This window comes from Cornus florida, unplaced genomic scaffold, assembly GCF_030987335.1.
Source record: "Cornus florida cultivar Cherokee Brave unplaced genomic scaffold, ASM3098733v1 CherokeeBrave_3.0.0_Hap2_Chr10, whole genome shotgun sequence".
Classification (NCBI taxonomy): Eukaryota; Viridiplantae; Streptophyta; class Magnoliopsida; order Cornales; family Cornaceae; genus Cornus; species Cornus florida.
Genome location: NW_026775580.1, coordinates 81,126,671 through 81,152,308, shown reverse-complemented (window position 1 = coordinate 81,152,308; position 25,638 = coordinate 81,126,671). Strand labels below are relative to the sequence as shown.

Genomic DNA, 25,638 nt, shown 5'->3' with positions numbered 1-25,638 from the left:
ATATATTGATATAAATCATATATTGGAATGTTGAGATTAGCGTTTGCACAGCCGTATGGGTTTGATCGGTGATGTATGTGGATGGAAACTGGAACTAGGGTTTGATGCTACGAAATTTGGACTCTGAAACTAAAACTCTGAAACTAGGGTTTCATGGTTTTGTTAATTTGTGACTCATATCTGTAGAGAAGAGAGAGAGACGAAAGAACTATAGAGAAGGTAAAGAGACACAGCGTCCTTTCAGATAGAGATAGAGATAGAGATAGAGATAGAGATAGAGATAGAGGAGAGATAAATAGGGGTATAATAGTCATTTAGGTTATCTGATATTTTGGAATAAATGTGATTAAAAAATTAGGGGCAAAGTTATATTTTCTCATGTTTTTAACGGAGGCCGTGACGAAAAAGCGAGAATGGACCTAAGTGATAGTTATTTTTGAAAGATATTTGAGACTGATATTTAGCCAAACCTGAGGGGGTATCAGTGAAATTAACCCTTTTTTATTTCATTTGGTCACGTTTAAAAAAGTCAATCCACTATTTCTTAATAGATAGACCAGGCAATTGGAACAATTTGTTAATATACTCAAAAACCATCTCAAATGCCATTCTTTTTAGGGGTGTACAAAAGAACCGTGGAACCGGCATCGTGAGAACCGGAACTGAAATTCCGGTTCCTAAAATCAGGAACCGTCCATTCACGGTTCGGTTCCGGTTCCAGTTCCACAGTTCCGGTTCAGTTCCAGAACCGAACCATATATATATATATATAATATTTGTTTATATAAATAATTAAGTATGCCTAATTTAGTTATTATTATAATATTTTCCAGTGGTCACCATGTGCCCACGTAGTCCATGTAGTCTAGGTCATTGACTTGAGAGTCTTTGTAATTTGTAAACCACAAACACATCTCATCTTTTCAGACCAAACACTCTCATTTTGAAGCCGCGGCGCCGCCTCTTCTTCTCATCTTCTCTTCTGTATCCAATTTTCGGCAGCGTTAATACTTGATAGCCCACAAAGTCTCAGCCGATAGCCCAAAACAAATCCCTAAATTTAGAGAGAGAAATGGTTGGCCTTTTGCCTTTTTCACGGCGGTGCAAGACCTCGAATCAGCCATATAAAAGGATCTCAGTATCGGATTTCCAGATGCCTCTTCCCATTCTTCTTCCTCTATCTTTTGATTAAGGTGAGTTGAGGTTTGGTTATGGAATTTGGTGTTTTGGAATGTGTTGGTGGCCATTTGTCAGTTTGGGCAGCTTTGTGGGGACTTCTAAACTGGGTTCAAGTGTTTTAGATTTTATTATATATGCTCTAATCTCTATAGTTAGCTATTAAGAGATTGTGAGGAGTTTATATTTCATTTAATCTTCAGCTTCTGCATTTAAAGTCAGTGATTGTTAATTAGTTATTATGATCGCTTTGGTTCTTGATTCAAACTGCCTCACCTCCTGTAGTATTTCAGTATCAGACATTCAGTTTATTACTTGATTCAGTACATGGGATGTTATATAGATGGGGAACCGGAATCGAACCGATTTTACAGTTTGGTTCTATACTCTCGCGGTTCGGTTCCGGTTCCATTTTTCAGGAACCGTTGGGATCGGTTCTGGTTCCGGTTCCACCAGGAACCGTATAGAACTGAACCGTGTGCACCCCTAAATTCTTTTCAAAGAAAGGCACTTTTTAGTTTGGGGACGAATTTGTAGTATATAATTAAACTTTATTTTAAAATAAATTGTAATATAATTTTGTATATAGTATATATTCATAATATATATAACTCAATAATAATAATTAAAAAAATGTAGCTATAAACAGGAAAAAAAAAAAAATGATATGAGAAAGAAATATATAGAGGAGCAAACAGTACTTCGCTTGTGCAAGTAAAAAAATGAAGAGATAAAGAGAGAGGATTGCTAAAGAATCAAATTTTCTTTGACAATTGTTTAATTATTCAAAAAGTCATTTTGAATTTTACTTTTGAAAAAATATATCATTATTATCTTCAAGAAAAATTTAGAAAAATAATAATTTTAACTAAAGAAAATTACACAAGTTCTATAACTTATAGTAACTTATACAAAAAATTAATTGCTATTAGAAGTATTAATATATATGATATCATTGTTGTTATCGGCGTTTTGCCATTTAGGTCTCACAACATTTTAGTTTCTCCTCTTTTTCTAATGAATCCAAAACTTGCAAATGGTGATTAGTATATAATTTTAGCTATTTTAATTGTAAAAACCATAAGACTAAAATGTGTGACAAAAAAAAAAAAAATGTGAATGCATTTTTATTAAAAATGAGGGGATATCAATGTATTTTCCTCTTTTAAATTAATATACTATATGTAAATAAAGTAATGATGAGTGTACTACAATCATAATAAAAAAATATTTATATTTCACAAGAGTTTTTTTTGGAAGGTATGTTTCACAAGATTTAAGTTTTCAAAAGTATGACTAAAATGGTTAAAGTTAAAATTTTACATCAGTTTCAAAAGGATGCAAGTTAAATTAATTTTTAAACTCTATATTTTGAGGCTAATATACAAGTATTTTGAAAAAAAGTTGGGGGCCAAGTGAAATTGTCAATAAATTTTGAGACTCTAATTTAAAATTTAATAAGATTTAGTTAAAACATTGTGGATGAATGGTAATGTACATGTTAATTTTGTTAGATTTTTTTATTATTTTGGTGAACTTACATAAATGACATAATTCAAGTGGTTGTGCTTGATCATAATTTAAGTCACACAAAATGAGAGTTAAAATAATAGCAGGAGAGAGTGAGAATAAGAGAAGATTGTACCTGTTTAAAAGAATTGTGTGATTTACATCGTAATAACATTGCAAATTTTTTTTTAAAAAAAAAAAAAAATCTTCAAAAATTATAAATAAAGTAAGATTTATTACTTCAAAAATTAGACCAAAATGCACAAATAAAAAAAAAAAAAAATCCAAAATTTAACAACTGGATTAAATAGAAAGTGGAAGTGCCCATGCAAAAATAGCTGATCCCAGTCATTCAGTTGTCACTATCTTTTAGCCTTTGGTGAAAATGATGGATGTTGCCATTAACAAAGGGTTTAACTCTTATAATTTATGATTGATGACTTATTGTCCTTTACGCATTAAGCTCCCTTAATTTGCAAAAATTTCAAACCCGAAAATTAAATTGACGATTCGGATGTAAATGAATTTTAAGCACACCGATTCGTTTAGTCAAATAATGGTCAAGTTTTTTTTTTAATTTTTTTTTTATTATTTTTTTTTATCCTTGGACGAATTAATATTTTAAAACTCTACAATGATTAAAAAATTTCGAATTTGTGTAATTACTAATTACTCATTTTAAAATTTAAAATTGGTTTGCAAATAAAACGTTTCTTAAATAATTAGGATAAAATGCTACCAGAATCATTTATGCATATACAGAGTAAAAATTAGTGTCAAAAAGATAAATTATATATGCATGCTATCAAAACAATTGTATAATTTCATTATTTAGTCTCACGCTCATATACTTTTACGAATTAAAATATAATAAATAACCTACCAATAAATAAACATTACAAAAAATAAAATTATTAATATATACAATTACATACACTTGACATGAAATAAAATAACTTCGTGTCATAACTTTCTTTGAGACTTTAGATGACCAGAACTTATGGAATTTTTAAATATTTCTTCCTATTAGTATTTAAAAAGCACTCAAAACCTAAGGGTTCGTTTGGCATGCGTTTTGTTTTTAGCGTTTTATTTTTGGCTAAAATAGAAACAATGTTTTTGTTGTAGGAGTGTTTTGGAAAAAATTCTAAAACACGTTTGGGAACTATATTTTGTTGTGGAAATGGGGGAAACAAAAACATACAAACCATGTTTGGTCTCACAAATATATATATATATATATATATATATATATATATATATATATATATATATATATTTGCAATAAACTATTAGGTAACAGCAAGCGATGGAAGCTTGCGAATGGAGAACCTGAATTGGAATAGCAGGTGATGGAAACTGAAAAATTTGGGTTTTGATTTTTTGAACAATCTGAAATGATATGCCCATATGGGTTTTGATATAGGTAATAGGTTTTGATTATATAGGTAATAGGTTTTGATTCTTGCAAACAGATATGGGTTTTGAACTTCTGAAATATATGGGTTTTGAACTTCTGATTCTTGTAGATTTTGTAGTTTGCAATTGCAGAGAAAGAGAGAGACAGAGAGGAGACAGAGAGGGCAAGTTCAGATTTGAGAACGAGAATAGAGATGGAGGTATAGGTAATAATAGGTGCAGACAGATAGATAAACTGAAATAAATGGGTTTTGAACTACTGATTCTTGTAGATTTTATAGCTTGCACTTGCAGAGACAGAGAGAGGGTAAGATCCGAGTAGAGAACGAGAATAGAGATGGAGGCGATTGGAAATGATTTGCGATCGCCCAAAATCGCCAAGAACAGCTGCGCCAAACAAAACCCTAGAAAATGACATTTTGCCTTTTATATGTGTTATACTTGCTACAGTTTAATGAAAGAATTGCTTCCTCCGCTACAGTAATTTGTAGCCCAAACAGTGCCGAAACATGAAAAAACACCAAAGTGTTTCATATTTTGGGCCTATTTTTGAAATTGTTTTGGAACTATTTAAAACACAACAAGCCCAGTCATACATATTTCGGGCTTCAAAAAGACTACTGTAGTAGGCCAAAAACAAAACAAAACAGATGCCAAACAGGCCCTAATATTCTCTATTTTTTTTTTTTGTTTCTTTAACTAAAATTCAATTATTATACTTTTTTTAGAATTTAAAAAAAAACTCAAAACCTGATACTCTTTATTTATTTTTCTTTAACTAAAATTTAATACTTATGATAATTTTAGCTTTATTTTACATAAATATTATATAACATTAAAAAAATAAAAATTGGAATTATTATATATATATATATTTTGAATTCCTTGTATTACCTGGGTTAATTAGGTTAGTATACATTTTGGATTTAAAAAAAAAAAAAAAAAATTAACCCGGTAGTCTGAGTGTACCATAAAAATAAATGTACAAGAGGCCCTTTTCGTCACTCACCCCCCCCCCCCCCCCCCCATAGACTACTGTCATCGGTGGTTAGGGTTTTCCTCTCTCTGTTGTGTATTTTCTCCTTAATCGAGTTCATTTTTCATTTTGTTGTAGAAATATTGGCCGTGAATTGTTTGGGGTGGAAACCCTCAAGGTTAGGGCTTTTCTTTCTCTACTGTGTATTATATCCTTAGTTCAGTTTATTTTTCATTTTGATACAGAAATATTGGCCGTGGATTTGCATCCCATATACATCCCTTATATATACATATATGTATATATTAACACACACACGACTTTGTATGTCTTTTCTGCTCCACATTGATTTCTGGAATGTTTTGGGTGAAATTAAACCCAAACAAAAGTTTCTGTAAAATATAAAAATCTTTGAACAAATTCTGTATGCATAAAATGGATCATTTATAAACCCTCCAAGAACAAAAATTCTTCATTAATAATACTGTCAGAGTTGAATAATACACAACAAGGTATAGTGCTGAAATGGAAATGTTTGATTGCTGGCATGTCGAAATTAGTACTCACATCCATGGTATTGAGGATGAATTAATTAATTATTATTATTTTTTATATATAATGTTACATATATTTTATTATCCTACACTCTATCCTTGCCGTGTATATCTTATTTTTATGTCTTGCCCGTATTTAGTGTAGCTGTGCTTCTTATTATATGGTCTACTGGTGCCACCAAAAGAGAAGAAACCATAGGCTATATATATCTGCCACAAGAACCAGGCCTCAACAGATTGTTTTGGCTCAGTTTGCAATTTTTTTTTTTTTTTTTTTTTCCTTCTCTCATACTTGCATATTGATTATGATTTATATGTTTTACTTACTTGACCTCACTTACTTAAGACTTAATAGTATGGATATGCAGTCATTTTCTGTGCATTGGCACGGTCTATGATACTATCAGTGTGAAACAGGGGATATAAAGAAGAAAAGAGGCTAGACTATATTAGTAACAAGTCTCCTCTTCTTTCTCTTTTTATTTTTTCTACATGTTCAGACATGTGAAGTATGATGGTTACCTCCCACCTGTGTCCTCCACCTGCTTTCATGAGACAATGACAATGTTCCTAGTTCATGTGGCCCTACGGGGCTAAGTTTATTTACAAAACAAGCTTGAAAATTGGGCTTGAACTCAATTCATTGACTTAATGAACAAGCAGATATATGCTTGAGCCAATTCTGAGTTATTCCTCTTGGTATTGTTTCATTTATATGTTTAACGAATCCATAAGTAGAGGTGGTGGGCACGTGCCTTGTCTTTTTGAAGCCATGTTACTGGAGATTCAATATTGAAATCGGAGTATAACAATTTGGTATGAAAATGCTGCCACCGTTTTATCGTGCTATTAGGAGGATAATATGTCACTTAAATCCTTTGATTCTTTTGCTAACTTTGTTCACCAGATCTGGATTTCTTTTTATTGTTTATTTTTAAGTGCAACATTTAGTATATTTATTTTGCTAACTTTACCAGATGAATGTGGAAAAAGTTTTTCTTCTTTTAGGGCATTCAATGTCTGAAGCATAGCCCAAATAGATGGATTCATTGTTGATCTCCTGTTAGGACTCAAGTGCATAAAAAAATAAAAATAAAAATAAAAATAAAAATAAAAATAAATGAAAGTTTCATATATAAGTTTGTGTGCATATGCATCATGCAAGTATGAGTGTGCGCTCGTGGATACATGGACATGTACCTAATAAGCAAATCCATGTCAAGTTTATTATATGATTGTACATAAAAATTATATTGTTATGTTCCTTTGTTTACATTATTGTTTCAAAGTGAGTGAATGCATCTATGTCGAACATTCTTTGTTATATAAAATCTTTGATTTACTCTTGAAACTAGAAGGATTTGAAATTATATGAATATGTTGCCGTGTCCCTATATCTTTGTGCTTGATTTGATAACTCTGAAGATTGGGCATGTACTGAAGTCCATGTAAAATAGGTTAGAACACAATTGTCTATTTATACATACCAAATGTGAGCTGTTTTTTGAGTACACACAGCAATCTTTCTTGTTTGGTGTTGAGTGCTAGGAGGAGTCTTTATTTATGTATTTATTTATGTATTTATTTTATTTATTTTTATTATTAGAAATTTGTCAGAGGATGTTGTTTCTGTCCATGTAGGAAGGTTTTCCTGATATCAAAAGGTTGTGCAAGGAGCTTAGAGTGCAGAAATTCAAATCGGATAAAAATGCTTCAGGTGTGCATTCTATCTTAAATGTTATATTTTCTCCTTCCAATTGGATCACATGCCTGTAATTCAGCTTCAATCTATAACTTCCAAAACTTGTTTATATCACTTAGTTAGCTGTTGTCACAGCTTGACTATATAACTTATTTACCTTTTGTTGCAACTTGACTTCTCTTTTAAATGCGGAGTGTTCCTCTAGAACTTTATATCCTTGCTTATTACATTATCTTCTTCTATTTTGTTCACTTTTAATATATGACTGTTTATAGTCTTTTTTGCTCTTTTGAAATTATTCTCCTGCTTCCATTTTGCTTTATGTTCTCTTAAGTTGTATTTGTACTTTCAAATTCTATTTTTAAAATTTTTGCCAACCTCTAGGCCATTTTTTTTTATTTGTTTGTGTCCATGTGTACTGATGCTATTCTGCGACAACGACAGATGGATCTGCCAGATATTTGTTTCGACGAAAATATGGATAACGATTTTGAATTTGAAATCAGAGAAGTTGTTGATATGGATGACAGGCCTGGATTTGTTGCCCTAATGAAAGCCAGATATTGGAATCAATTAGAGAAATCAAATAAATTGGAGAAAGATCTACCAGAGACTATTGAAGCTACATATTGTCCACCCGATGTTTTTGAATTAGTGTGTATCTATGATGCAGTAGATTGCACCAAAGCTTTACTTGAAGGAGACCCTTTCGTTGTAGATCCTAATGTTCCCTTTAAATATGGATTATATCCATTGCATATTGCGGCTGAAGATTTCTCGTATGATATGATTGACTTATTACTTCGCCACGGTGCTTGGACTGATGTCAGAACCATAGAAGGTGAATTCAGGGGTGACTTGCTGCCTCTGAATATAGCGCTCGAAATGTTGAGGTAGAAGATATGTTGTAATTTTATTTATGAGTTTTTTTATTTTTTTTTTATTTTTATTTTATTTTTTATAGAGGCCATAAAATAAGCCATTTCGTCTACACACCATGTCCTCTTTTTTACTTCTTGATTGATTGTACTTTTTGTTTGGCTGGAGCAGTTATCATCGATACCTGTCTAATTGGACTCCGAAGCAGTCTATTTTCAAGTTGATTGCTATTCTTTCCCTGCCGCAAATGGTTTGTTTTTGGCTAGAGATTTAATTTATCTTGAAAGAATATTTTAGCTTATATATGCATGTGATCGGGATTATTTGAATAGTTTTCGGTGGTTGCTTATTATATTTAAATAATCCTTGTGCAGAAAGTACCATTAGAAACCAATAGGTTACTTGCATGGAACACAAAAGATGTGAATAATATATTTTACCATTATGCTATGGAGGGAAAACTCATTCCAATGGCTGCTCTGCTGATGGTGGCTCGAGAAAAGATTATGGCTCCAAGCATGCTGCAGGGCAAAGATAGTTATGGTTTAGAAGGAGGCATGATGATCCGCCAATGCATCCGTGAACAGATTGCTTTACTAATCGATGAGGAGGTTGAATTAATGTGCATTGGTAAAAATTGTAATCAGAGGTTTGAGAATAAGAAGGCAGCGATGAAATTTGCACTGCTGTTGCTTGATGTTTTTGATAGGGCTGGTGATGCTATTGAAACACATAGGCTGTCCATACGATATAATGTAAGCTGTTCATATACTCTCTTTTTTAATTTATTTTTTTTATCTCTGTGATTTTTTCTGAGGGTGCAGTTGAACCCTCGTTATGGTTGGACTAGCTGGATGTTTACTACTAATTTTGGGTTGGTTTATTGTTCAAAGCAGAACTTATATTTGTACTAGTCCTCTTTTATTTTAACGCAGCACTTGTTTTTATTTTTTTTGTCTCCTTACAGATATCAAAAGAAAAGGTGGCGAAAGACCTCAAACAGCTGCTTGAGGATTCGGGGTTTGTTTTGAAGGGCAAGGACATAAACTTGAGGGACATAAACTGGTTTGATGCATTGTTAATTTGCTAATTAATGAATTTGAAAATTTTATGCTATTTTTTCTCATTCTTGAGTTTTTCTGGTTTGGAATAAGCTGGAGTATACTAATTCATATTTATTTTCTTGTGACATGATGATATTGAATAGTGAAAATGAAGATATCAAGCTGGCAACAGAAGTGTTGGGTGATTTTTTTTGTTTTTTTTTTTCTTCAATAAAAGTCTTCCTTGCTTCAGAGATACGAAGGAAAGCATATTTACAAAAGAATTCCATTTCACTTGTCTAATTACATCATCTTTTCTTTTACACAGAAAAGAGAACATCATTTAGGTCTCAATTTCAGGATCTCTGCCTGCCACTCCACTCACCGTCGCACAGTTTTTGCCAGACAAAGGTGAGAAACGTAGCCAGTAAATGTCATTGTCAAATTTTCCCTCCTTGTGATAGGTTATTGCCACACCCATGATAATGCAGAAAAACTTTTAACATAAATTCTTCCCTAAATAGTATATGATAAGAAAATCTCATGTTTGATTACTTGTAGAATAAGCATGTCCTTGCAACATTAAAAAAGTTGGCTTGTTTGGAAGAAACAATGTTTTTCTTATAATTTTAAGTATTATAAATTTCGATCACAAGGATTACATTAACCAATATTTTTCATATTATTAAGTATTATAAATTTTGATCACAAGGATTACATTATAATTACTTAGCTCTCACTAGTCCTCACTTGTTGGTGGAAATTGATGATATTTGAATAAGCCTAACTAGAGTTTGATATGAACAATCTAATGCCATACGAGTTCCACAAGTGACACTATTATATCGGATATTTCTCATATATCTTTTTGGGGTGTAGAAAGGCTTACTTGTGGGAAAGACTGTTATATAGTGCTTCAATGCTATGCAATATAATCTTGACTTGTAAGCTAAGGCCTGCGGGGAACCATGTGCAACATCTAACTGCTTTTTTTAGTTACCTTCTACTAAATCCCAACACATGGTTTGTTGATTTGGAAAAATCTTAATGTAATTGTTTTAACTCTTTCTATTCTCCCATGATCTCATCTCTTTCTTCGATTAACTTTGCTCGTATTGGTAATTCAAGGCATTCTTTTTCTTGTTTTTTCATTGATTGGTTTTGTCAATAATTAGTCTTTGAGAATATAAAGGCTAACCCTTTGTTTTTCATCATTTATGGCTTTTATAATTACAAAATGGTCGGATCTGTAATTGACCTCTAATTCAGAGTTATTTAGAGTAATTTACCCATACTTTAAACGTATCACAAAATTTAGAATCAAGCACTAAATGCAATGAACGTAAGTAGTCATTAAATATTTGTCAAATATTTTTGAAGGTTGAACAATATGATCCATTAAATATGGTATAGAACCTGGAAAAAAAATTGGTATAGAACATTTTAATTTAATAGTCATTGAATAACAAGAAAATGATATGACATAAATGATTAAAAAATAAAAGGTGCATTTTTTTTGGAGACTATTAAAAAGCGCGAGCTTGAGGGTTTTAACTTTTATGTGAGTCTGATTGAAGGGCCCTGAAGATGCAAGAAATTCCTTCTCCTCCTTCTCTCTCTAGAATTCTTACACCTCAAAACCCAAAAAGATCCTCCTCCATTTCATTCCATCTCCTATTTATAGATATTTACAAGATATTTACAAGATATTTACTAGATATTTACTGATTGCTGGATCTGGGCCTATTCCTTCGTAAGCCTTGGTCACCTTTGATGGGCTTACTCTCGTTCGGCCCATATGGCAGTGTCCTTCTATGGGCTGGCCCAGCTGTACGGACTGAATGCTATGTTTGCGAGTCGGATCTGGCCCATGTCATCCGGGGCCTCCTCAACTGCCCCCATAATTGCCCCTTATTTAATAAGGGGTAATTATTGATGGCGTCTCATCATGATGTTGACGGCTCGAGATAACCACGTGGGGGAGCGGACGGTCAGATCCAGAATCAATATTCCGGGGCTCGAGGGATTTCTCGCCTTCCCGACGCTTCGGCCCTCGGGCCCCCTCGCCTTTATAATGCTCTAGAATTCCACTTCACTTCCCTTTACCGTCTCCATCATCAGCCAAGTCTCTCTCTTTTCTAGAACAGTGCTAAGCTTTCTCTGGTGAAATCCTTCAAGAGTCATTCTTCCAGCGATCTTGCAGTCCTCCGAGGTTAGTTTCGTTCTTTTTACTTTCGGCAGGCTTCCATTTACCCTCTTGTAGATTCTTCTAGCACTTCCACCATGGTTGTAGATCTGGATGTTCTTCGTATGAGACTTAGACTTCCTGACAACATCGAAGTTAGGGTTTGCCCCCAAGACGTTAATATTACGACCGGCGCCGGCCTCCTGCCCGGCGAAGTCTTATTCACGAACCTTCAATTGAATGTTGTTAGGTTCCCTCTGCACCCTTTCTTTAGTTATGTCTTCAATAGATTGGGGATATCCCCTCTGCAGGTCAACCCCAACTTCTTTAGAATCATATCTGTTATGCTCTTGTTGATGCGTGACAGAAATCTGGACCTCGACCTCATAGACCTCCTTCTGTGCTATAAGGTGAGTAAGATCCGTACTAACGAGCCCTTCTACCACCTCTACCCGTTCGAGAAGATGTCCATATGTACTGACACAATAAAATCTGAAAAGGGTTGGAGGGATAGCATAGTGGGCATTAGTGGGGCTTGGTCTTCGCCGGCTGCAGAGGGTTACCCAATCCCGAGCGCCTTTGGTGTCTGCTCTGTCTCCTCCTATAAAAAATTCAAATCCCATAAACATGACTGCCCCTGTGAAACATGCGTTCCTCGTTTTTGCACTTTCTTATGCCGCTCCTTGGGAATACCTTGTGATGACTTGAGCTATAGTGTTTGCAGGGATAGGAGTAACTACTTGAAGAGATACGTTCTGAACGATATTCCTTCCTGCTCAGATCTCCTCACTTCAGACAACCTCTTAGCGCTCTCATCACTCGGCTACAACATGAGCAGACTTCAGATTCCCTCTTTTGGCAGGAGGAAAAATACTCCCCCAGCCACTCCTGCTGCTGGGGCGACCTCCTCTCCAGCGTCAGCTTCTTCTTCAGCCACCATATCTGACACTGTCCCGAGCGCAGTGGCTACTAACCCTGTTGCCAGCGCCCCTGCTGCCAACCAGAACGCGCCCTCCCCAGCTACCATAGCTCCTGCTGCTGCGGGGGGCGGTCGGGACAAAGAACGAGGCAAAAGGCCTCATCCTGACAGTGAAATCGATCCTGAGGAGGAGCCTCTCATTAGAAGGACCCGGGTCTCTGGGCCGGGTGCTCTCTTGCACCGAGCGATCAGAGCTCCTTCTCCCTCTGGGCCTCCTGCAGCTAGTGGCTCTGCTTCTGCTTCAGGCCCCCCTTCTATCCCCAGCTTACCGCCATGGGCCCCTCGGTACACCCGAACGGATGGGACGTTCGTGAAACCGAACGAGACCATGCTGAGGGATGGCCAGACCGCTATGGCCTACTACAGGAGCATGTGGACTCCTAAGGACCTTGAGGCGGCAAAGGGCCTTTCCCAGAAGGATGTGTTCAGCCGCTTTCCCCAATCTGCTATGGAGGTGACTTTTATTTTCTAACTCATGAATTCTCTCATATTACTTGGTCTTGCCTTCGCCCGTTCTGACTATTGGTTTAACCGTTTTTAATGTGCACCTATGCAGACATTGTTCGGGATGATGGCCATGCAGAAGCAGGTGGAGATGGGGAACGCCAGGGCCCGTAAGTATTCTGACAGCCTGGAGGTGGCTAATAAAGAAAACGACCTCCTTGCCATGAAGAATACCGAGGTGCTGGTTCGGCTTGACAAAACCGAGCAAGAGAGAGATGTCCTGAAGAAGGAGAATGATTCCCTTCAGGATGAGAAGGACGCCCTCCAGCTTGAGAAGAGCGTCTGGCAGACCGAGCGGGAATCAATTAGAGAAGAGAAGGCAGAACTCCAGCGCCTTCTAGCTGATGAACAGTCTGCTCGGATGGCTTTTGAAAAAAGAGCTCTGGAGGAGCGTACCGCTCTGATCGACGCGATCAGCAGAGTGGGTGGTGGGATGCTGGCCCTTTACGCTCGGTTCTCAAGGGTCGGTGCTCTTAGGTATGCTCAAGGATTCCGGGAAGGTTTCGCCGACCGGGTTCCGGATGAGGGACAGACCAGCTCCACTCCGGATGAGGTAGACAAGGATCTGGGGATCGACCCTCTGGGGGTCTATGTCGACCCAGAACCCACCGAAGCGGAGCGTATATTTGATGAGTGCCAGGACATCGCATCCTCAAGGATCATCACAGCTCCTCCTACCGCTCTGCCACTGACCGCTCCTCAATCGTCAACCGTGGTTTCTTCCATAGCCACTGCTGACGCTGAACCCCAGCCGAACGATTCAGTCATTCACCTTGATTCCCCACCTCATGAAGGTGAGGCGGCTGATGGGGCCGAGGAGGCGAGTCGGCACGACCAGGATGCTGTTGGTACTGAGGCGTCTAGCTAGGGCTCCTTCGAATTCTTCCATTTCATATCTTCTTGTAATGATGGACATCTCTCTTTTGTAAACTCAATGTTCAATATTAATGAAACGACAGAACTCTTTTTCACTATGTGTTGTGCTCTATTCAACTCATCTTCAGTACATACATATCTTTTCTCTCTTTTTCTTTTATATTAGCTTTGCTGTGTGTTTGTTTATGGCACGTGCCACTTGGCTTTAAGTTTTTAGCAAGTGCCTGGCGCTCGGCTTATAGTGCCAGCTGCCACTTATCTTGCTTAAGTGCCTGGCGCTCGGCTAGAATGCCACTTGCCACTTGGCTTTAAGTTTTTAGCAAGTGCCTGGCGCTCGGCTTATAGTGCCAGCTGCCACTTATCTTGCTTAAGTGCCTGGCGCTCGGCTAGAATGCCACTTGCCACTTGGCTTTAAGTTTTTAGCAAGTGTCTGGCGTTCGGCTTATAGTGCCAGCTGCCACTTATCTTGCTTAAGTGCCTGGCGCTCGGCTAGAATGCCACTTGCCACTTGGCTTTAAATTTTCATAGTAGATCGTTGGAAAAGAAAATTCTTTTTTGTAAATTTCAGTAACTTGCTCATTCATACGTATTTGATTGACAACAAACAACATCCAATTAAAGCCAGAACTTAGCTTTTATTGGTAGTACCTCTTCAGAGACGTGGCGTTCCAGGGCTTGCTGACCAACCTTCCCGCCATGGTTTCCAACGTATATGCCCCCTTGCCAATGACTTCTGCAATTCTGTATGGGCCTTCCCAGGGTGGCATCATTTTTTTGACCATCCCCACCTTTCTTTTCAGAACCAGATCGCCAGGGGCAAAATCCCTGTGTTTTACTCTCTTGTTGTGACTATTCGCCAGCACTTGCTGATACGATGCTAGTCTTATAGCCGCTGCGTCCCTCCTTTCGTCTATCATGTCGAGGTTCAATCTTAACATCTTGTCGTTCTGATCTTGACTCCATGCTAAGCTTCTGATAGTGGGGACTAAATGCTCAACCGGTATAACTGCCTCGGTACCATACGCCATTGCGAACGGGCTCTCCCCAGTCGGCCGCCTTGGGGTGGTTCTGTAAGCCCATAGAACGTTCGGGAGTTCATCCAACCACTTCCCCTTATGATCTTCCAGCTTCTTCTTAATGCAGGCGAAAATGGTTCTGTTTGTGATTTCTGCTTGTCCGTTGGCCTGAGGATGACTTACTGCAGCCAACTTCTGGTTGATTCCATACTCCTCCAGCAGCTTTCTTACTTGCCTGCTGTCGAGGTTTGTGCCATTGTCCATGACTATTGATCTGGGAACACCGAAACGGCAGATAATGTTGTTCCAAATAAATCGTCTCACCTGAGTCTGAGTCACGCTAGGATACGGTTCTGCCTCCACCCATTTAGTGAAGTAATCCGTGGCCAGTAACACATACTTGTTCTGAGCTCTTGCAGTTGGCAGAGGACCGACCACATCCATCCCCCATTGCGCGAAAGGCCACGACGAGGCCATTACGTGCAATTCCTCAGGTGGTTGGTGGATCAATGGTCCATATCGTTGGCATTTATCGCACCTTCGAGAGAACTCCTCCGCATCTCTTGACATGTTTGGCCAGAAATACCCTTGTGTCATTACTTTATGCGCTAACGATCGCCCACCAGAATGATTGCCACACACACCCTCATGAATAGCTCGCAATACCTGCTGCGACTCCGCGGGGGTGACACATTTCAAGTACGGGCCAGAATAGGACCTTCTGTACAGCTGGTTCCGCACGATGGCGTACTTGGCAGCATTCTTTTTGAGTCTCCTAGCTTCATCCCTTTGCATAGGCAAAACGCCATCTCGAATATAGGTAATGATTGGGTCAATCCAACTCGGTTCATACGGTATGACGTTGACTTGCCAAGGGTCAGAGTCCATCGGTTCTTCGAAAATAGATGGCTGGGTCACTATTCCTACTGGAATCACCCTCGCCAATGTTTCACCGCAACTCGAAGCACTGCATGCTAAACGGTCTGCATCTGCATTCTGTTCCCTCGGCAACTGTATGAATTCAATCTTTGCAAAGTCCTTGGCTCTACGCAGAACGGCAGAACGATATGCCCCCATCGTGTCATCCTTGGTCGCGTACTCACCATTTACCTGCCGAACAATCAGCTGCGAGTCACTATACACTGTCAAACTTTTGATCTGTAGCTCTCTGGCCAACTTTAATCCATTTAGCAACGCCTCGTATTCCGCTTCATTATTGGTGGCTCGGAACTCAAGTCTGAGTGCTTGGCTCAAGGAGGTACCCTCTGGGGTTTGCAGTTTGATCCCAATCCCAGCCCCCATCTGGTTAGAGGAGCCATCCACAAAAAGTTTCCAAGAGCCGCTTCTAAGGTCCTCTTCCGTATCTTCGGCATCACATTCTAGTAGGAAATCGGCTACCGCTTGCCCTTTAACAGCTGTTCTCGGCTCATACGTTATGTCAAATGAACTCAACTCTATGGCCCACTTTGTCATTCTACCCGAGAGCTCTGGCTTGTGCATAAGCGTTCTGATTGGGAAAGTTGTTAGAACAGCTATGGGGTGGGATTCGAAATAATGCCTCAACTTTCTTTTTGCATTTACAAGTGCAAGTACCACCCGTTCGGCCTTTGAGTATCTTTTTTCTGCCTCCATCAGTGTTTTGCTTACATAAAATACCGGGTATTGCACCCCTTCCTTGCAACGAATCAGAACGGCACTCGTCGCGACACCAGATACTCCAAGATATAGAAATAACTTTTCTTCCGGTTCTGGGGCTGATAGGACTGGTGGATTCTGCATATATTGCTTCAAATGAGTCAATGCCTGTCGTTGCTCATCCCCCCAGACCTGCCTTCCATGGCTCCGAATCGTGTCAAAGAATGGTTTGCAGTGATCTGACAATTTTGAAATAAATCGACTTAATGCAGCTATTCGTCCTGTTAGGGCTTGCACCTCTCTGATCGTCTTTGGCTCGGCATTCTTAATCAAAGCCTCTGCTTGAGCGGGGCTAACTTCGATGCCCCTGCGGTTGACCAGGTGTCCCAGAAACTGTCCGGAACTCACACCGAACGAGCACTTGGTCGGATTGAGCCTCATCCCATATCGCTTTAGTACATCAAATACCTCTTGCAGATGCTTCAGATGATCATCCTTTTTCCTACTCTTTACCACCATATCATCAATATAGGCTTCGACAATCTTACCCATTTGATTCTTAAAAACTTTGCTAACAAGTCGTTGATAAGTTGCTCCCGCATTCTTTAGCCCGAAAGGCATAACTTTGTAGCAGTATGTTCCTCGCTCGGTGACAAAAGAAGTTTTTTCTTCATCTGCGGGGTCCATAGGAATCTGATTATAACCTGAATATGCGTCCAGAAAGGTTAAACGCTCATACCCAGTGGTGGCATCCACCATTTGATCAATCTTAGGCAACGGGAAGCTGTCCTTCGGACAGGCCTTGTTCAAATTGGTGAAATCAATGCATACTCGCCATTTCCCATTTTTCTTCTGCACCACAACGACGTTGGACAACCACTCAGGGTAGTGCACTTCTCTGATAAATCCCGCATCAAGCAGCCTATCGACTTCTTCCGCTATGATCTGATTACGTTCTGGAGCAAATCTTCGCTGCTTCTGTTTCACTGGTTTGAAATTGGGATTGACATTCAGGGAATGACAGGATACGGAAGGACTAATTCCAGGCATGTCTAGGTGACTCCATGCAAATACGTCGACATTGTGGGACAAGAAATCCACTAGCTCTTGCTGCTCTTCTCTGGTCAGTCTTATACCTACTCTGGTAGTTCGTTCTGGCCTGGACTGATCGATCTGCACATCCAGAAGGGGCTCCTCGGTCAAGTCGACTGACTCCTCCACCCTATTCTGCTCGAGCGGAGGTTCCTGTAATTGCTATCTGGGGCTTGTCGAACGGACGGGCGCCTTTCCTTTCCCAGCATGCTTTAGTGTGACGGAATAACACTCTTTGGCTGCGACCTGATCCCCCCGAATGTCTATTACTTTATCTCCATCGGGCCCGAGGCACCTCATGACCTGATGCAGAGTTGAGGGTACACCTCGGACTCTGTGAATCCATCCTCTTCCCATCAGGAGATTATACGAGGGGTGAATTTCCACAACCACAAAAGTTTCCATAAGAGCTCGTTCTGCAGCTTGAACTTCCACTTCCACCATCCCGACGGGTTCCACCCTCTTCCCATCGAACCCTAATAAGGGATTTCCGGTGGGCTTGAGCCTCTCTGGTTTAATGTCGAGCCTGTCAAATGTGTCCTTCGGCATGACATTCGCACTACTCCCAGGATCGATCAGAACTCTGCGCACCAAGCAATCTGCCACTGTCAAACTGACTACCAACGGGTCGTCATGAGGCAGTTGAACACGCTGCAGGTCTGTCCAGTCGAACTTTATCTGCATTGACGGGCTCTGCTGGTGTAGAGTAGTCACATTGCCGACCCTTTTCTTCATCTGCGCCTGCCGCAGGCGCACCCGGAGCAGCTCATCTGACTCTTCACTAGGCTCGGGTCGACCATGGATAGCATTGATTATACGAACTGGTTGCGAATTGTGGGAGCTTTGTTTATGACTCCTTTTTATTTGTTCCACCGGTCGATTCTGCTCCATCGCCGAACCTTGAACATAACTCGCAAACTCCCCTCTAGCTATCAACATCTCCACTTGCCTCCTCAGGTTCCTGCATTCGTTAGTCTGATGACCGAAATCAGAATGAAAAGCACAATGTTTAGTTTGATCCCTCTGTTCGAGGGGTTGCCTAATTGGCAGTGGTGGATGAAACTTGTCTTTGTTCTCCTGATACAGCCTCGCCAGAGTGACCTTCAGCGGAGTAATCAACTCTTCCTCCCTGGACCTTTTTTCGGCCTTCCAGGTGGTCTGACGTTGCGGCTGAGCCTGCTTCTGCCTGATCTTTGCCTTGGACTTTTCCTCGGTCGACACAAGCGACGTTGTCCGAGCATTAGCTGCCTCCTCTTCTTCTAGGCGCACAAAGCCATCGGCTCTCTCATTGAGTTCATCCATAGTAGTCGGCGTGTTCACTACCAGACTGGTGTGAAATGGAGTTCCGCGTGTCATGGCTAACTTGAAGGCTTGAACTGCCGTTGAAGGGTGGCATTCGATCACCATACTCTTAGTGAGATTAAACCTGGTAAGAAAGGCCTGGAGACGTTCATCCTTGTGCTGCCGCATCGTGAATAGGCTCGAGATGTCCTTCGGCGGGCGTTTGTTCCCATAGTACTGGCTTATGAACCGATCGCACAGGTCTCTGAAACTACCAATGGAGCTCCTAGGCAAGTTTTTGAACCAGCTGAGCGCCGGTCCGGCCAGGCTTGTAGGGAAACATTTGCACATTAAAGAGTCGTTTTCTGTATTCAGGGCCATTTTCAACTGGATATGATACACATGGTCGATCGGATTGGTCGTTCCGTCAAACAGAATAAAGACTGGCATAGCAAACTTCCTTGGATGCGGCGCATTCAAGATCTCGTCGGTGAATGGCGAATCCACCGTCCGAGCTGCGGATCGGAGAGCTTCATTCTCTCTCTGGAGTCCAGCGGTAGCTCTGTGAGTTACGGTTCTGCCCTCCGAACCGTGATGAGTGACAGTAACCATGGAGGGCCGGTAAGACGGATCGAACGACCGTTCCTCTATGAACTCTCTTTGCCAAGGCGACGCTACTCGACGGCGATCAACCTCCATCACTTCCTCTCGGTCAAACCTTTCCCGCTGCGGATCAACGTGAGTCGATCCTTCGTGATCTTCAACTCGACGAACATTTGGCGGCAAATTGTCCATCATCCTTTCATCACGATGGTGAGCTGACTGATTGTTCTCGTCCTGATCGCCTTGATGCGCGATATTAGATTGAATACCTCCTTCTCCGACCGGAAGTGGATGCGAAACCGCAGGTATTTGCCGATGCTGCAGTCCAGCTTTCAATTCTGCATTTTCTTTTTTGAGAGCTTCAATCAAGTTCATCAATTCTTCAAGCTTTGTTTGCGGGACAGCCTCCATCGGATTGGAGCTTTCACCTATCATTATTCCCGAACGGAGTAAAGGCATTAATCTCAAGTTCGCGAGTAGATCTGAGCTTCGTGAGTAGGAATTTTTAGATCTGGCTTCTAATTCTCCGAATTATGCTCACTGTTTACGAGATCTGAATTGTCTGAACTCTAAATCCGTCAGATCCTGCCACAATCGAACAACTCGTAGATCTGAAGTCACTCCAAAGCTTCAAGAATTGTAATTCCTCCAGAGCAGGTCACAATCGCTCAGCTCTGGATTCAAATCCCAAAGATCGAGTCTCGATCAACCGAATTGGTTTGAATCCATTCGATATTCCTCATTGATCAACCAAACTTCCATGCGTTTCCCACAGACGGCGCCAATTGAAGATGCAAGAAATTCCTTCTCCTCCTTCTCTCTCTAGAATTCTTACACCTCAAAACCCAAAAAGATCCTCCTCCATTTCATTCCATCTCCTATTTATAGATATTTACAAGATATTTACAAGATATTTACAAAATATTTACTGATTGCTGGATCTGGGCCTATTCCTTCGTAAGCCTTGGTCACCTTTGATGGGCTTACTCTCGTTCGGCCCATATGGCAGTGTCCTTCTATGGGCTGGCCCAGCTGTACGGACTGAATGCTATGTTTGCGAGTCGGATCTGGCCCATGTCATCCGGGGCCTCCTCAGGCCCTTCCTGTACTAACTTGATGTGCTCTAATTGAGCCTGGGACTTTTTTGGAGCCTAGGTGCTCCTTTACCAACTATGCCCTTGAAAATAACATAGTTTTGTCAAATGACTTGAAGAACAGTCATTAACATAGAACCTGTGCAAGTTAGTTCGATATGAGATATACAGTTATGTTTGTGTCTTGATTTTTGAGGGTGGCGGGTTGCATGCCTGTACTCGTATCCACATCATAGTTGTAAATTGTAAATGTATATGCCAACAGCTTATGTAATAGAAATGTTTGATTTTTAGTTAGATTTTTAGCATAAAAAGTTTATACATCTAATTTACTACTGTAAGAATCTCTCGTGCAGCATGAGTGCTCTTCTATAAGCAACTAAAAGGGTCCTAACCATGATTGTGGTTTGCATTAGACTGCTTTCTGGTAGTCTCAAAACTTGCTTGTGTTTATATTCACAGGGAAATTTCGTCTTCTTGTAGAAGCTTGATTTTAGGTTCCTTCAAGGATACAAGACACTAAAGCAAAGTAGTGATGTAGATAGTTTTTTTTTTTTTTTTTTTTTTTTAGTCCTTCTAATTTCCCATTATTTGGTTGCAAGTAACTAAGTCATGACTTGTTTTGTGCAGCATCCAATTACTAACAAAAGAAATGAGCGAATGTGGGCAATGTCTAAATTTATTGAATGGGGATCACCCGTTTTAGCGCCCGAACGACCTTACTGTAAATTCCAGTTGATGGAGGGTGATTCCACAGGGTTTCCTCTGTATCGGTTACCAACAAACAGGAAGATGGGTACAGCGATGAAAATACCAGCTGCATTTTTTCTAAATGTAAAAGATTTTGCTTCCTTGGCATTAGCAATCAAGAGGGGGTTAACACGCATATGATTTGCCTAAGAACCGCCTAAGAACCATTTTCGAAGGTAAGAATGATTTCTTTCCTTCCTTTTTAAGATTGACATCATCTTTTTTTCTTTGTAATAATTTTTTGAAGAACAAAAGTGGCTTCTGAAGTAAATTGTTGTCTAAATCTTCTACTCCTTGTTACATGATGCGTGACTCAATTAGGCATTTGATTCCGTTTTCTCTTCTACAACTTTGTAATTGTGTTGTATTATTATTATTTAGAAATTAGATACAAAGGCAGTAGGCATTATAGGGCTATAGGCATGCATTATAGGCATGCGAAAAACAGTTTGGTTCACCAGATCATACGAGCAGGTACCTTGTGCAAGCTAAAAATAAAAAAATAAAATGTATCTGGACATTAAAAAGATTTACAAACTAGTGAGCTCAAAAACATTCATTCAAGGTGCCCAATACATATTTTTTATTTTATTTTATTTTTTAATGATTACATGGCAAAAAAAAAAAATATTGCAAAGCCAAACCATCTTGAAAGGGTAGCACAAAAGCTTTGTAATCCACCAAAACACAATTCCATTCATAGAGTTTAAGTTATTCAGTTAGCATTAATACTTCCACCAACTTGGGTGTCAGTAGCTGAAATCGTTTAAAAGGACGTTAAAACGTGTGACTACACTCAATGGAGAAATGAGACATGCAGAATTTCAAAGATAATTTTTTTTTTTTTTAAATTTTTTAAAAAATAGAATCATGGCCACTGGTTTCAGGAAATCAATAAAGAAACAACCCGTAGGCTTTGGAAAACCAATTTTCTCAAACCTAAATCAATTTTATAAACAACTCAAGACCCCTATTAAAGTGATAAAAATGTGAGCAAGTGACGTGACACTTGTAGAAGGTTTAAACTAAATGGGTTAAAACTTAAAAGTATATAGGAATCCTGCGGAACCCATCACATGCAAATATGTCTCCACTCGGAAAACCCCTCCGCATGCCAACAAGTGTTGCCCTTTTTGTACCGCCCATAATAATCCTATTGTTTAATGATAAAAAAATATAGTACTCCGTATTTGTTAAAAATAATATTTTGAATTATATAAAAATCATAACGAAATTTTTTTTTTTTTTTTTTGGAAGTTAAATCATAACGAAAGTTGATACTTCTTAGAAATGTATTGTGCACACCCTCCCAAATCCGTATCTTTGATGCTAAATTTAAAAAAAAAAAAGGTTAATTCCCCCCTACACCCCTGATCTTTGTCAATATTCCACTCACACCCCCTTTACGTTTTATAATTCCAGCTACACCCCCTGTCAGTAACCGCCGTCCAATCTATTAACGGAAATGTGTGCTTTTACGATATTGCCCATAAATTATATATTGATATTTATAAAAATTTATAACTTCCCTTACACCCATTTCCTCAGTTTTCTCCAACTTCATGGCCTCTTCCACAAGCACTCTTCTCTCTCTAAAATTAATCTTTTGTCTAGACGGAGAAAGAAAAAAAAGGTTAAATAATTTATAAATCCACCATATTCACTTACCATCATCTATATATATATATATATATATATATTTTTTTTTTTCCTTTTTCTTTTTCTTTTTGCGATTTCTTTTTGTATGTTGATCTGTAATTTTTTGTGGGGACTATAAGATTTTTCTTCCATTGGCAACCACCAATATATAGAGGGAGAGAGGCTACAGATATATATATACCCACATATACAGAGAGTGACAACAGACACATAGAGATGCTATATATATATTATATTCTGAATTTTTGATAGAGAGATGGTGTGTACATTTTGAGTTTTAGATTGAAAGACAGTGGGCTTGTGGGTATATATATATAGAGAGAGAGAGTGTGTGTGTGGGTTTAGGGATTTTTGGGAAATTAGGTGGTGTTTGGGTGTGTGTGATTGGGTGTAAATAAAAAAATAAAATAAAATAAAATTCATTGGGTGTTCAGATCAAAGTTGTTGCATATCCTGACAAATAATTATGATTTTTCAATTCAAACCAAGGACGCTTCATATACAAATTGGGCCAAAAATGAACGTAAATCATATACAAATTGAGCCAAAAACATAATACAATGAGCCAGACAAAAATTAAAAATCAGAGAGGTCCAAAACCTTGATCTTAACAGTAAACTTCATCGAGGCCTTCTAAATATGAAATTCATTTAGAGAACACAAGTCAACGTGGTTATTAAAGATCAGTGGGAGGCGTTGAAACTCCATGGAAACAACTGAGAGCTTCATCTTCACAAACGTAACGATGGCCATACTTGGATCGGCGGCGATGAGGGCCTTCGCGATGGCCATCCTCTTGATTATTGTTGCTGAGATTACTGCTCTGTAGCGATCTGGAGCAGCCGGTTTCACCGGAGGCAGACGTGGCACGGGAAACAACGTGTTTAGGTTTTATACTGGCGACGCCCCTGGACTAAAGATCTCACCCACCGCTGTCCTCGTCATGAGTACATCGGGCTTCATCACCACCCTCCCCGTCGTCAGCAAGCTCTACGACTACCTATCCAGAGCCGGAGCTTAGTTTTCCGGATCACCTGAATTAGGAACTTTCTGTTGGGAGTCTGCATAATCATAGGTTTGGATTATATGGGTCTTATTTCCAAAGTTTTTTGTTTTTTTTTTTTTTTTTTCTCTGGTAGTGACGATGTGAGAGGAAGACAATGATATATATATATATATATATATATATATATATATATATGTGGTATTGTTGTCCTTTTGATTTTATAAGTCAATGGTAGTTTTGTAAATTTGTGTTGGCCAATGAGGTTAAAGATGTTATTTTAGACATTAAAAAAAGGTAAAATTGACCTTGCATCAATTTTTTCTTATGACATCACCGCAATGCGTTTCTTAACGGCAGGGGACAATTTGTTACCCAGAACAAAACTTTAAGGGAGGTAGTTGAAATTATGAAATGTAGAGGGATTGTAAGCGAGATATTGACAAATGTCATAGAGTGTAGTGAAATTAATCCAAAAAAAATTGTCCACTTTGCATGGCTCTTATCGCTTATTTTATCAGATCTATTTCTCGGCTCCTCCAGTTATGTGGGAGATTGCAATCATCCCTCTTATGCGTGACCCTTTTGGAATGGTGTACAAGTCCACGAGGCACGGGAGGAGGGTGTTTGTAACCTCACATCACTTTAAAAAATAGTTTAAGGATACTTATACGTGTAAACACCTCTTAATTATATATATATATATATGGACATGATTTGAAAAAAATCGTACACACTTAAAAACACAATATACATGTAGTGCCGGCGAAATCTCGATATATATAAACAAATATTAAATGTGTTTCATAATTTTTTAAAAAAATTATTAATTTCAAGAATTCAAAAGCACCCGCCTTACATGGGACTGAATAACATTTGACATATATATATATATAGCTCACAGTTCAGATTTTGTACCCGTGAAATTATATTCTTTACATATTCAGTAAATACACGTTTGTTATTAAAAACACTCAAAAATCTCTAAACATTGGAAAAATTCTAGGCTTTGTTTGGTTAGATGGAAATAAGTAAGGATATATATATATATATATATATATGAAAGAAAAGTGAAGTGAATGAAAGAAAAAATTATTTTCTAACATGCATTTGGTTAACATGAAAATAAAAATTTATTCAATTTATTAATTTGTTATTTTGGATAGCATGAAAGTGATTGAACATACCAAAATTACTCTCATGATTTCAAATACTAAAAAATAAATGTTTGTATTTGATAATATCTATTTTTAGCAAAGAAATAATAAAATGGTGGATTATTAAATTTAATAATATAATTATTTATATTTAAAATAAGACTTCATAATATTTTCTTAGGTAGAAGTATAACTAATTATAAATTTAAGAAAACCGATATTAAAAAAAAAAAAAAAACAATACTAATTTTTAAGGGAGATGTAATTGTATGTTGTTGTTGCTATTTTTATATAAACTTGTGGGAAAACAAAGAAAGAGTTAATTTGCAAAAAATTGGACTCATAGAAATGAGGGACGGTCATAATAAAGTTTACAAGTCATTTTCAAATATGGAAACAAAATATTCCATTATGTATCTTTTTCCATCTATCCAAAGTCCAAAATTATTTTTTTAAAATTTTCTCTTTTATTTCTTTTCCAGTTTACCAAACAAAGCGCCGGGAAATAAATTTCTTTCCCCCTTTTTTTTTTTTCTTTTTCCTTTT

The 25,638-nt window shown here is 38.4% G+C and overlaps 1 protein-coding gene across 1 annotated transcript; it reads left to right on the top strand.

The window, feature by feature from the left end:
* The first annotated feature begins 5,124 nt into the window (after positions 1 to 5,124).
* On the top strand, positions 5,125 to 21,573 carry LOC132279057 (uncharacterized). The gene is made up of 9 exons (XM_059780980.1): positions 5,125 to 5,258; positions 7,276 to 7,351; positions 7,781 to 8,229; positions 8,387 to 8,465; positions 8,590 to 8,970; positions 9,183 to 9,280; positions 9,423 to 9,460; positions 9,587 to 9,669; positions 21,154 to 21,573. Exons 2-9 carry the CDS (start codon positions 7,343 to 7,345, stop codon positions 21,412 to 21,414), a joined length of 1,398 nt encoding a protein of 465 aa, XP_059636963.1. The 5' UTR covers positions 5,125 to 5,258; positions 7,276 to 7,342; the 3' UTR covers positions 21,415 to 21,573.
* Positions 21,574 to 25,638: the final 4,065 nt, after the last annotated feature.

Excerpts from the sequence above, each read along its gene's own strand:
- LOC132279057 (XM_059780980.1), top strand. Across the intron at positions 8,971-9,182 it reads GGCTGTCCATACGATATAAT|ATATCAAAAGAAAAGGTGGC; the intron begins GTAAGCTGTTCA and ends GTCTCCTTACAG. Across the intron at positions 9,281-9,422 it reads AACTTGAGGGACATAAACTG|TGAAAATGAAGATATCAAGC; the intron begins GTTTGATGCATT and ends GATATTGAATAG.